The following is a 13,972-nucleotide window of genomic DNA, read 5'->3' as shown; positions in this document are numbered from 1 at the left end:
CACATTATACTTCCTCCTTCACAGAGAACTAGAGATTCAGGATAAGTCACTGAAAATGGTGCTGATGCCAACATATTTCATGTGCATGAATGAGTAAAGTAGGCTATCAGCTGTAAATATCAAATTGAGGTTCATAACCTAGTATAAACTTCTTTAGCAACTAATCTGTGCCATCTGTGTAGTTATTTACTGTAATTTTTATACATTCATGTGGTTAATACTGGATGTTTATGCTAATCAAGTATTTTCTTGGTATACAGGAAAGTTAAATGGAAAATTGAATTTTTGTTCTGTGTTCCGGCCCATACCATGACAAGTCAACCCAGGACAACTGCCAGGCCCTGGGTGTTTCTAATGGCCATCAAATTTCAAAGCCACCCTGCACCCATGCTGCAATGGGTACAGGCAATGACATCCTTTAAAGAAAGGTAGGTTGCCTTCAGATATTATGGGGTAAAACAGTTAAACTGGTAGGCCAAAAACACAACTGCATAGAAACTGTGGTGGAAATAGAAAGAAAAACATGGTAACTAAATAAAAGCTTTCTGCAGCAGGTCTCATGGATTCTATTAACAATTTAGAATACCTCCAGTGGGAATTTTGAGTTTTTTCTAAGTTAAACTTGAACACTGCAGGCAGTATTACCTAGAGGAAACCAAGGTACTCTATCAGTGTAAGATATGTTTCTGCATTTGCTGCAATAATGGGAATTTTGTGTAGATTTTTATCTTTCAGTATTCCAGGGTCCTGAAATGCATAAAATGATTCAAATCTTGTTTTCTAAGGTCTGGCTTAGTGGGTACTTTGGGAATTCTAATGTCCTACCAGCATATCTCTCTGGGTTTCAGTGCATAATGTAGTTTTCTAGCAATGCATCCAGAACTCCAAGCAGATCCTCTAATATTGATGTCTGTTTACGCATGGAATTGGCACTGGGAACACTTGCCAATGCAAGATCTCCCCATTTGTTTTTGTATATATTTTAATGTGGGCAAACGCCATGAATTTTTAGCTATGGAGTGATAAATATTTTAATCAACTTGCCTGAGTTGTTTGAGAAATGGCTGCAGGCTTGTGCTGCAGCATGTTGATAATTAACAGGCTGTTCAAGCCAACTCCTGCTGATTGTTTTAATTGAAGAAAATGATACTGAAACTAAGTGGTCACTAAACTTGTAGCAATCTCTCCAAAGTTCCTGTTTTCTGTGTGTCTCTTTTCTGGCCCTATGCTTACTCAGAGCAGATGAGGTACTATCTGGCTTTCCCCTGCTAAGGGAAACCCCTGGCACTTGCAAACCTGGTCTTTTTCTGCCTTTGTAAGACTTTTCTGTAGCTTTCTTGTAATTTTGCTTTGCAAGTTTTCAGTTTAGCAATGTTAAATCTGTCAACATAGCTGTAAAAGCCCAGTCAGCATTAGCAAAATGTGCTTGGGTTCCTGTGCTTACATCCAGCTCGTCAACTGCAAGTGTCTGTGTGAGGAACTCAGTGGCAGAGCAGTATTGGCATAATCATCCTCATGTAACTACTGTGTGACTGTTGTCCTGGGAATTGCCCTGTAGGTCTTAGTTTATGTCACTTTGCATTTAGCAGTTTTGTAGGAGCAGACAGTATCTAGGTCCCTTTGGAAGGTGTTCTAGCAAAAATGTACTATGTCTCTTGTGGGGAAAGTTAAGCTGATGCATGTGGTGCTCTTAAAGTAATTCTTTATGGCTATCTCTGACTTCTGCAGCTTGGCCTTCAGTTAGTCCCATGCTGACTGAACAGGCAGGCAACAGGAAATGCATTTTAGAAATTTTTAATCTCCTACTGGTTATGCTAGTGCTAGGAGCATAAGCACTAGATACCATAAGCATTAGTGGCCTTTCAAGGTTCCCTCAGCTACAATATTCAATTTAATTTTGTGTTTATCCCCCAAAATCATGAAACTCTCTTTTTCTAGACCTAGTGGAAATAACTTGTAACTTCAGTCCCCTTGCTCTTTTGCCAGTGAGCCATCCCACACTGCTGCACCATCTGATTTTCATGATTTCTAGCTTTCAGTGGAATTGCATGCATCTTCCCCAGCAAGGCAGAGCCCTGCAAGCTGTCCCTGTCTGAGGAAAATAATCTCTTTACTACAGTGGTTTAATCTTGTTCATACATTCTTCACATGAATCAATAGTATTCTGTTGGCTTTAACCTTTGCTACAGTATTTCACCAGAAACCTTAAAAAATATCTTCCAGACAAAGAGTTTCCCTTTCAATGAGGCAATTAAATCACAGTGACTACATTATCCTTGGGTCACTAAGTGTTTGATTAGACGGAGCACTCTGTACTTGAACCATGTTGCTTGACTTGGCTTCCTCTTCATGACGCCAAGGAGCCGCAGAGTTATGAGCTTCATCTAGCCTGGGAAGTGGTGACTCTGTGCATAGCTGGATGTCCTTGCTGTTCTTCTGCACAGTTACTAGACTTCCAGTATTTTTCATCTTAAAGTGCTACTTGGGGAAATGCTCCACTTTTCATAAATTGATACTGAGAGAGTTAATTAGACTTTCTAATATACCAGAATTTCTAATAAAACCTGAGAAAGAAATTAGATCCCTAAATGAATACAATTACTTTTCCATGTTGGTATGAAAATTTGTGAGAATAAAAATCAAATGGGTTCTTTTTTCTATGTAGATACCTGTTTAGCAACTGATTTTCAGCCTTTCCTTCAGTTCTCTAGTTCCTGCAATTACTTCTGCAATATACCCTTTCACAGAAGCAGCATGTTTTGCTGTTGATTAAACAGCTTGTGTACCTAACTGTTGGGGATGTGCAGTGTGAGTAGGAGAAAAGGTGGCTGCTGTTTTTGATTCTCTTCCAGTCACTTTAGGTTGACAGAAAGCAATATATACAGATGGGGATGTAAGTTAAGAAGTACTTCCTCCTGTTTGCTTTTTCCTCATTTTTCTGTAAAAATATAAGTCAACTGCTTTGCAAAGCACTCTTGATTGAACAATCAGCTGCTTCTTCATTAGTAGACAAGCATAAAGTATCACTCCCTTAAAGTGTCCTATAGCAAGCCAAGTTGGCTCGTGCTTTCCGGTTACTTTCTCTAGAGGGAGACTTGGGCAACCTTAAGCATGGTTTAGTTGTTGAGTTTAGATGTGCTGTGCTAAAGATGCAGAAGGATCAATGTATAATGATGCATTTGGTCCATTCATGCACATACAAAGTACTGGGAGAAAAGGAAATCTGCTGTCTGCTCTGCTTGATGTGTTGCTGATTTTGCATAACTTGTTCACTGAAATTTAAACTTAATTTATTAAATAATCCTTATGCTCCTTACATGGTTATTGCCTAGTGATGTTTTTCTGACTCTTTAATGAAAGATCAGTCCTGTACAGAGAAATTATGAAAAGGAATTTGTTGCTGTAGTATCAGCTTCCCACATTCACCTGCCTCTGAGCACAAGGGGAGACAATTAGGAATTTATAGCCCTGTGTTGGAAGCAGCTAAAGGAAAATAGGACTGAATTGTAACATTTCAGGGTTTCTATGAGGAAATTTCTGAAATGCTTAGCAGCTGGTATTTGACAATGGCAGAATGATTACAGCTTCTGGTTAGATTAAGTGACATCAGGCATTAGTATGATGAAGTTCTAACTTGTCTGTACTGTAAAAGTTTGATTCCTTTCAGGAAGGTGTATGAAAGCACCAAAATAAAATTCTTCAGCTTTCCTTGTTGCTAAAGATGAACTTTTTTCCCTAAAATGATCTCTGAGGGGGGTACATTTGTCTAACTGGCATGTCTGAATGAAGTATAAAGAAAAGGAAGTTGAAAGCTGGAAATCCTGAGACTGTGTGGACTTTTGTTTTTATCAGCTCTGAGCTTGCAAAGCCAAGGTTGGAAACTATGACAGAATGGATTAATTTCTACAGCTTCTTATATTCCTTTTTATATTCTTTGAATCTGTAAGGTCCACAAAACTTGAAGGTTTTTTTCCTATAACATTTAAATTTATCAGTAAACTCTAAAAACAAAGGACTTTGCATCAAAAGATTCCTTTAATCTATATTTAATATAATTATGAATAGTTTGACATTTATAATTTGATTGTTTTTGTGACAGTTTTAAGGGCTGGAAAGCAGTCAAGCACACTTTCCGCTACCACATAAAATAAACAAATTTATGTTCAAATCACTTCTGGCAGCAGTATTTGGAATGTGAATAGAAATGTGCTTCTGTCTGCCTAAAAATTAAGGACCTAGTCCTGCAATGAGTACTTCTGTATTGACTCAATTTTTTTATAGCAGGATTGCATTTCTAGATCATGGCATTAGACAGTTATACTAAATTACTCCTGAGATGCTTGAAAATACTTAATAGGAAAATGATTCAAAATGACTGCATAGGAATTGTTTCTAAACTAATGTGGATAATGGTGCTTGTAGGCTCTGCACCTGAGTCTGAAAACGAGTGTTTTCTTTACTAATATTAGCTTAACATACTTAGTAAACTAATATGATATTAGACTAATACAATCAAGTGATGGCTAAAATTGTATTATATGGCTGAGATGAAGTGCATGGCACCATGCATCCTTAGAAATCATATCTACAGTCAGTAACCTATCTTCATATTCATCCTTTTAAATATAGGTAGTTCTTACTTTTGCTTAACAGATGCCTTATGTTTTCTGAAAGTACATAAATATGTATTGCCCTTATACCTAACCATTTAACTGAAGTTGACTGATAGTGGCAGATTTACTCAGCTGTAAAATGTCTCCCTTTAAGCCCTGGTTTTAAGATCTTACTCTTTTTCTGATTGCTTCATGTTTAGTAACACTTTCTAGGGGATTTTTCTTACTGTCTCCCTCTTGAAATGACCATGATTCTGCTTTTGGCTTCCTGTTTAGCTAGAAGCAGATATATCCCTCTCCTTGCATACTGGATTGTGATGTTCAAAATGACGTAGAAAGCAGCCTGAGTTCAAGCTTGTTTTGGGGTCGTAGGTCCTACCAAATTCTGGGCTTTTTCATTCAAATGTGAGCCCCAGGGATGCAGAAATTCCAGGAAATGGGGCCATTTCTAAAAACAGTCTTTATGAACCAGCTTTGGCTGTTTCTAATGGGAGGTCATCTATAGCTAAGAAGGACAGAAAGGAAGGAAAGCCAAGGGCCACAATTCAGAGCAAGGTCACCAGGAGCTCCCTGCTCTATAGGAGCTGTTGAAGAAAAGGGAAGGGGAATCGGGCCTACCACAAAGCAGAAGTAAAGCTCTAGATGGTTGGAGAGCCTGAGAGCACAGGGGAGAGAAGGGCTTGGCGCAGGCCAAGCCTCCTGGGGAAGGGGAGGGTTGATGTGTGAGGTGGTGGTGACGTATGGATGGGGAAAAGCGCTGGAGAAACAAACTGCAAAAAGGCAATGAACTTAATGCACTCAGATGGCCTCATGTTTTGCAGCTGGAAATATGTATTTCACAATGGTTACTTCTGTATGAACAGTTGCTTTTTGCCTTGGACCTTGCATGCTTGGCTAAGGACAGCAATGCAGGTGCTGAGATCACTTTTATTTGTACCAAACACTTGAATACATCAAAACTGTGATTGGAAAAAGCATTTTTGTGGCTTTCTGAAGTAATCAGAATGCAGTCAAACACTGGTGTTGGAATTGCAGTGTTTAGCTGTTGCAAGTCAGCCTGAGCAATTGGCTCACCAGTAGTAGTGTAAACACTGAAAATCCTGTGAAAACTTATGTTTCTCTAGAACTCGCTTAGATTCAAGCTCTGTCCTGTGCTGCATCCTGGGTCCCCCAGTGAAGGGTCTCAGCCTTGGCAGCGATCTCCAGCAGGCTTGGTGCCTGTGGAAAACCCAGTGAGTTTCTTGACCCTCTCCCAGGGCATTGGGTTGTGACTAAAGCTGGCAAGTTTCCAGCAGGCTTTGTGTTGCTTAGATCTTCGGTGGGACTGTACACAGCATTGCTTTCCTCAGGAAACTTAAGATCCACACTTTATTTCCAGTGCTAAGAGGGCTGGGGTGGATATCAGACTTAGTTGACCAGTACTTTATGCAAGTTTTATGCCATCTTTTGAGATATTGAAGCTGCCCAAAGCTACCTTAGGCTGTATTTCTGCCTATCCCTTCCCACTGCTACCAAAATATTCCTTGGATACTGTGCCACAGGGAGGGGATGCCATCTGTGCTGAGACTTGTTTAGGCAGGCTGAAGTGGTTTAGGACTTGTGGGGTTCTGGCATTCAGGTGTCTGCAGAGGAGCTGCAGGTCTGGTTTTCAATTGCTTAGGCCAGTAGAAGGGGGAGGAGGTATCATTCTTCTTGCCCCCTTTGCTTGCTGCAGCTTCCCTGCAGGGAAGAGAAAGCCTCCAAGTGAGGTAATATTTGCCTCTTTTAGGGTTAATGTGTGTGTAGATGGATGTCAGTACAGCCTCCATGAGCTCACCCTGGGAAGCTCTAGAAGTGTTTGGCACTGGCAGCAGGGCACAAATCTCCTACAGGGAGACCCATTTTGGTCCTCTAAAGGTTATTCTCTCTGAAACCCCACATAGCTAATATGCTGGTAAAGAAATTGGGCCTGGTGATCCCCATGTTCTAGCTATGACATTCAAAACACCTTTTGAAATACTAGGGAAATCATTGGACACTGATTCTCAACAGCCTTTATGTATTTGGTATTTCTTGCTGTGTTCAGACTTCTCTTAATATTTTTTCATGTACATATCCAATAAGTCTACTGTCTTTCAGTTCTCAAATTTGGATCAAAATTCAGATTTTTCTTTTCAGTGTCACAGAAATATAAAAGTAACTTAAAACAAGCAACTCAGAACAGAAAAGTGGAGACAGCACAGCAAATTCTGGCCTCAAATCTCTAGAGAATATAATATGCTCTGTGCAGTGCAGCTGTGGCTAAATGCTGATTTGCACATTAGGACCAGATTAGCATCATTCAAATGTGACCTGCATATTGAATAACTGTCACAAGTAGAGTACTATTGATAGAAAAGGAAAAAGAAGCTGCATGGTATGCTTTAGATGTAATGCACCATCCTTTTGCAGCTTTAGCTCCTTTGGAAGTAAAAAGGAACAATTATTTAGAAGTTCATGTAAAATGCATGTAATCTTTTATAGGGAAAACATCAGTCTGAAATTCAGTATGTTTATAAAACAATGTAATATTGTTGTAAAAGTGTTTCTTTTAAGCACAGACAAGAAATCCTCAAAGAAAGAGCCATCTAAATGCTGATTACTGAATTCCCATTCTCAAATCAAAGTTGATTGAAAGTGCTGTCCATCTTATAACATTATATGGCATTATACTCCATGCGTGTCTTGACTGAAAACTTTAAACTTCAAAAAGACCTTAGTATTAATGCCAGATGGATATGTTATCAAATGCAAATTACATTTTACTAGGGAGTGCATGTTGCCCAGGCAATCTTCTCCAGAGAGCTCAGTTATGTGATAAGCTTTAGGATAACTATTTATTGTGCCTTTCAGAAGTTCAAGACATGCTTCCTTTTCCTGGAGAAAAGGATTGTGCTCCCTGTAGCCACACAGGAAATGATGGCACAGCTGTTGTGTTAGTGGTTATGTGCTGTGATAAGTCTCACACACGAGACTGCTTTTTGGAAACATTCAGCAAGGCCCCCTGAGGTCAATGCAGTATGAGCCCCACCACAATGCTGTCCAGTCTTGGCACATCCCACCACTGCAGAAAGCCTGTGTAAAAGATGCTGAAGATATCAGTGCTACAACAGGGAAGCAAAAGGATTGAAGCAGAGCAAAGGAGTTTAGTGATGAGAACAAGGGACCTGACAAGGCCTGTGAGGATTGTATAGGGCTACTGGTAAGTGGGAAGCTCTTGTCATCAAGCTCTTGTGTTCTTCCCCTCAACCTCTCCTAAGCCTTTGCATGAACTCTAATAAATCATCCTCCTTTGCAGGGTGCTATTGCAGATGCTTTTCTCAAGCCATCTGCAGGCAAGGAAAGTTGTTTCTCTGCACTGTGGGGAGAAGATCGCTAAAGTCGCCTGGAAGACACTGCAGGTAGTTGTCCTCTCTGACCAATTAGCAGGGAATCCTCTCTGCAGAGATCCAAGCAGAGCTCATAACAAACATGCTTGCAACTAAGTACTAAATATCAATATAGCACTGGGTGGGCACATGGTTCTTATATCACACAAGATACTCATCTATCTGTGCCCTCATCTCAATGTGCAGAGAAGACTCTAATGTCATTATTACTGAATGCTAAGGTTGAGGTATAAAGCCTAAGGTCCTGTTAAAGGTGATAATAGGTACAAAGATGATAATTTGAGAATTTAGGAATCTCAGATTTAGACACTTGCATACAAACAAGTAGATCCTTTACTGTTGGGGAATGGCAGTGCTGTTGTATACTTGGCTGGGAAATAGGAGTAGAAAGGTGGGCTAGTGCCTGAATTAGTTAAAAGTTAGCTTGTATGTTGGCTTATACAGAGAACAGTATCTTGTGGTTACTTGAATGCTGCTGTTGGTGATACCAACAACATCCTGATCATAGAGGACGAATCATTCTTGAGTAATTCTTTTTTAGTATTGTCATAATTCTGTTTCTAGCACAGCTAGCAGGTCTAGCATGCTGATAGTGGTGTTGAGCAATTTCATTAAAGAATATATGAAAACTGTAATTCTTTATTACCCATGTGAGATTTCTCTTTGTACAATAATATCAAAAATTGATGTTTCTCAGTGCCACATGTGTTGCCATGTTTTCTGCAGTGCAAAGTAATTGTTAAATGTTAAAGAATACATAGTTTGGAGAGAAGACTATCAAATGCTTTCATTAAGCACACTGTTTTTAAATATCTCCTGTCATAGTGCATCTTACAAAGGTCACCCATGTTTCCTCTGCCTTTTTTATTTTTATTAGCTTACCACTGTCTGAATTTTTCATGTCTGTTTCTGTGGTACAGTGCTACTTGTAGCTGGTGCAAGGAGTCAACGTTAGCACCCTTAGCTTCTCCCTCTCTCACTCAGCATTAAAGAGGCTGTGATTGCAGTATCTTTAGCAATTTATGATGTGTGGACATGCCTGTATCTGAAAGCTTTAGCCCTGAGGCAGCATGAACAATTAGTAAATCCCAGTTTTTAAACAGGCTATGCAGTGTTAGACAAAGTAAACCTGCATGTAACTCTGGTCTAATTAATCAGTTTGCAGAATGAGGGCCTTTGAACATAACAAGTTAATATGGTTACGTCCCCAGCCTCCTGCTCCCAGCAAGCACCTTGGAGTAAAAAAGTGACAAGCAAACAGCTTCTCTGCAGGGCATGAATACATTGCAACCATTTTGTGTGTAAAATGGGTCTTAGAGGTTCCCTACCCCTGGAAGTAGGGGTAAAAGAAAGGGCCCCAGTATTGAGAGTTGTTCTATTCCTTTCTACTGTTAAGTTGAAGTCAACTTAACCACATCCTTATGCAAAAATACTTCTGACTTCTGTGGAAAGATACTGTTTGTGGTGCCTGTAAACTTGGTGTAAAATTCATGTAGGATTCTATATTAGTGTTTTCTGTCATGTAAATGTTATAGAAAAGTTTTTGCATGAAGAATGGCTATACAACTATATTTTTAAAAAAAACTACAACTCCAGTCTCTTAAGAGATGCTCCTGCCCACTGCTGTGCACTAGCATAGGATCAAGCTACCAGTGTGCCCTCTCCATGGGGAGGAGGGTTGCCCAGGACTTGGGAACAGGGAGCTGCTCGAGTCACGCATGTATTGGTGCACATGAAATCAGCAATTGTCTGATGTTGATAAGGAAGGATAATGTGAGGCTATTCTCTGCTGCTGTATGAAATATGAGCCTCTCGTTCCTATTTCATGCAAGTGATAAATTGCTCTGTCTTGGGAAAGGTTTGCTTACCAGGAATTGGAATCCATTCATGCCCAGTCTTTCTATAACCGCAGCAGATTCAGACATTCCAAGCTGAGGTGAGGAGGGGAGAAAAAAAGAATTAGTAAAATAGTATGTAGCTTGACTTTGCTTTCCAAGTTAGTAATTTTTTCATATGGAAATACTTAAGGTTTCAGTAATCTATATATTCCACTTCTCTTGGGTTGCTGGGAAAAAATAACAGATGGAGAAATAGGAGTGCTCAGAAATAGGTGGTAGCATAAGAGAGGATGCTACTAATTTCTTTAGAAGAGATTACAGGGGGTAAAGGCTGATTACTCCATTCATGGAGTTGAAGAGGTGAAATTATGAAGCAGCAAATGGAAAATGAGCAGTGAGCACAACAAACAAATCATGGAGATTTAATTCTCATTCAATCAAGTGGACAATTATAAACAGCTTGAAAAGGGGGCTTATGAAACAGGTCTATTGGCAGTTGTGCCATCTGGCTAGGAAAGGCTACATGGCTGTTGGGAGGAAGCTGAGACTGGATTAAAACAAACCCTGGTGTATAAGGGCCTGTTCAGTAGTTCTGTTGGCTGCTGCTTGGTTTTAGGAGCAGATATTTGGGCTAGAGGGGTTGTTGGTGTGAGAGGGCAGGATAGGCCTTCAGCTCTCACAGGGATGAGCATTGCTAAAAGCAATTCACCCTCGAGCAAGATCGCTTCAGTGACATGTTCTTTCCTAAGCAAACTGGCATTGATTACAACATAAAATAAGAATGTCTAGTGGTAGTATCTTCTTATGACAGAAACTAAATAGTAACCAGAGAAAAGTGGATACACTGGATTTCTTCTGATTTTTTTTTAAAAAGACCAGGCTGAAGAAGTCCTATAAGTCTCATTGCTGCTTTGTATTTTAGCCTTTTTCAGAAAAATTGCAATGTTACCCACAAAGCAGAAAAAATCTAGAATTATCTTCATTAAAACTCAAACTAAGAGCTGTATCTTAATATTCATGATAATTCAAGTATTCAGTCCATCTGTTTCAGCTCCATTAAAGTGAACTATAAGATTGGATCATATAAATTTGCTTCATTAGTTCAGATGTGAGCTACTGTGCTCTGGAAGGTCATTAAATACACATATACAGGGCTGTGTATATATGCCTGTCACAGTCAGGATGGTGGTATCAGTATCCTCTGGACAGAGCTCCCACTGACTCTCACTGCAGTTCAGTTTTGATCACTTCTGCAAATGAGAGCCTGGGATTTTGCATCAGGCCCTGGCAGGGTTTGTACAGGCGACTTGCAGGGCCCCAGGAGAGGGTGCTGGGCTGGGGCAGTGGCAGCATCTGGTATGTCCAGGTGGGAATTGACTCACAGCAACTCTCGTTCCAGGAGTTTATCCTCCTTCTCCTAGCAAGTCCCGGCCTTGCGCACCTTACTGTGGGCCAATACAGAAATTGTAGGGCACCAACATACAAGGCTCTCTGTGGAAAAAGGGAGGCTTTTATGATACAGATGCTTGTAATAAATGTTCTATTGCATACATATGCTATGTATGTGTGTATAACAGACGGTAAAACCTAGAAGTAAACCTGGTATTTTAACACCTGAGTCCTTCATTCTGCAACCCTAATGTTGTTTATGGTTTGTGCATGTGTAGCCCATCTTTGGGCTGTGATGCTTGCATGGATTGCAGGGCTGGAGGCTGGACCCTGTGGGTTGCTGCTGGTGGGAGCTGCTCAGGCTGCCCAGAGGTGAGCTGGACAGAGCGGCCGCACACATGATGTTGGTTGTACTGTAGTCAACACATCCCTTTGCTTCTGTAAGCAATGATGAGTGTGGGTGCAAGCATTAATAGCTTGGTGTGTGGGGAAGAATAAGGTTATAGCACTTTTCTTATGAACCACAAACTTAGTAGTCAACCACTAGCCTACTGAAACTTCCACAGAAGCTTCTGAGTTGCTGAAAAACTGTTGTTAATTTTCTGTTTTATATTTTGGTGTAGAATTACAGGGTACTTAAATTATATCTTAATTTGATTTCTTTCAAGATGAAAAGCCTTGAGCTAATTAATCCTCTGAGTAGCTTTCCATGGTAATAAAGAGTTCACAGCATGGCTGTTGCCTTATGATTAAGGTATATATTAACTCTATGGTACATGTTAGCTTTTTCACCCTGATGACTGACCAGTGATCACCAGTGATCCACCTGCATTGCAAAGCTGATTTTTAAAATTATGTGCATGTGTAGAGTATTCATATGCAGTGCAAAAGTGGATGAATAATGCAGGAACATCTTAAATTCTGAGCTACATAAGTAATCAATGAAACTATTGTAGAAATACTTCATAGCACACTTATCCTCAGATTGTGTTCTTCCAATTAAAAAGGATGAGAACCTGATAATAGATTAAATTCTCCTGTTTGGTATAAAATGAGCATTCAAAAACTGTGCACCACAGTTAAAGTGAAATGTGTGTATGTCAATCCTAGATGTAAAATTATACAGAGACTTTCATTAAAAAATGTAAATGAGATTCTATATAAATAAGGTCCCTTCCAACCTTAAGGATTCTAAGATTCTAAATATGAAAGGAGTTATCTTAAATATCTTATTAGGTTACACATATCTGTATCTTGTAGGAATCTATTATCTATCATACAGATAAGTTGCAGTAGAACCTGACTCAGTAGGTTACAAGGGAAAAATCTGATATAAAATAATTGTATCTGGGAGGAAACTATTCAGGTAGCAAAGGGATGACAGAAGACTGGACTATTGTGTAGTAGGTCAGGTTATCAGCATATGCTTTGCACAGCCGGTATTGCAATAGATAGTAAAGGTGCAAGGAGATAAAGAAACAACTAAAAGACAACCCACAGGTATCTTGAGCTTAAGACTCCATCTAGAAACTCCTGTGGGTATGCATGCATGGAGGTGAAAAGACAAAAAGCAGATTGTTATTGACAAACTGTCAATTTCAGTGATGCTCAAATAAAGACACCCACTTCTAATGAAATGATTATTTCTTCTCAGAAAAATTGTGGCATGAACTATCTTCTATTTTGAGAAATATCCCTGAAAAAACATTTTAATGATTTGTCACATAGGAGGTCTTTGCTAGCAAAATTAAATTTCTATGAAAAGTGGAAGAACACCAAGAAACTCACGGAATATTAATACAAATGAGGTTTTAGGGTGGCAATTGCTGACTAATCCATCTTTGGTCCAGATTAACGTCAGTGCTGTGATTAGGATAAGACATCTTTACAGTTTTTACAAAGACAAATCTAGCAAGAATTTTGCTAGCTAAATATAGATGAGCTGTCTTGCATGTTACATATATTTGCAATACCTGTCTTAGGAGATCTGCAACTTGAAAGGGTGTCCAGCTCTCGCATTCCTCTTGAGACGGCAGCTTTGTGGCCATGTTGCTCTCCAGGGAGAAATGCTTGGTCTGAGCAATGCTGAGCTGTTGCTTCACTGGTCTTTACTGAGCTGCTGTAGAAATCCTAAGAGGAAGTCCTTTTTGCAACTTTTTTCCTGTTTGCGCAGTTAAAGTGCCCGCCTTCTCACAGTGACTTACGAAGTACCAATGCTCTTGTGTGAGTGGCCCTCCTGAGTCTAAGAGGTCTGGAAGTGGTATTTTATATTAATAGGTGCAAACATCCATCATTAGTGGAGCTGGCTAGAGGGTTCTACTGAAAATGAGTGTATAAAATATTTTCAGGTCACCAACATTTGATTTATTTATAGGTGCATCTATGGTGTAACTATTTTCCAAACTGCTAGTGGCAGGTAGCCCTAGCTTGCCTGCCTTGAGCTCCTTTGGGCAGGAGCTTGGATCCTCCTTCAGACCATGTTTAACTTGGCCCTGGGTTTTGACATACTGTGCTATGGGGTTTATACAGGGAAAATGCAGCTTAGTTACAGGTGTGGTGCTTCCTTGCAGTCCTGTTAATGCAGACTTCATGCTGAGTCTAGGCACTGTACTCAAAGTTCATTGCTCAAAGGCAATGTGTGCTCTAAAGAAGTTTTGTTTTCCTTTAACTCCCTTGCCTTTCCTCCCCCAGGCTCTTAGTACTTTTAAAGAACAAATTATTTCCA

General features: G+C 39.8%; 1 protein-coding gene across 1 annotated transcript in view; it reads right to left on the bottom strand.

The window, feature by feature from the left end:
- BLNK (B cell linker) overlaps positions 1-13,327 on the bottom strand; it is an 80,709-nt gene extending 67,382 nt beyond the window's left edge. The window contains exons 1-2 of the mRNA XM_088528723.1: positions 13,221-13,327; positions 9,889-9,951 (exon numbers count right to left, since the gene is read on the bottom strand). Of these exons, the coding sequence (XP_088384849.1) occupies positions 9,889-9,951; positions 13,221-13,295 (138 nt within the window). The 5' untranslated portion in view covers positions 13,296-13,327. The remainder of the gene's footprint in view (positions 1-9,888; positions 9,952-13,220) is intronic.
- Between the last annotated feature and the right edge of the window lie 645 nt (positions 13,328-13,972).

Source organism: Tinamus guttatus, unplaced genomic scaffold (genome assembly GCF_059628265.1).
Source record: "Tinamus guttatus ecotype Peru unplaced genomic scaffold, ASM5962826v1 Tinamus_guttatus_pri_ptg000314l, whole genome shotgun sequence".
NCBI classification, from domain to species: domain Eukaryota; kingdom Metazoa; phylum Chordata; class Aves; order Tinamiformes; family Tinamidae; genus Tinamus; species Tinamus guttatus.
This window is presented reverse-complemented; position numbering and strand designations above follow the sequence as displayed.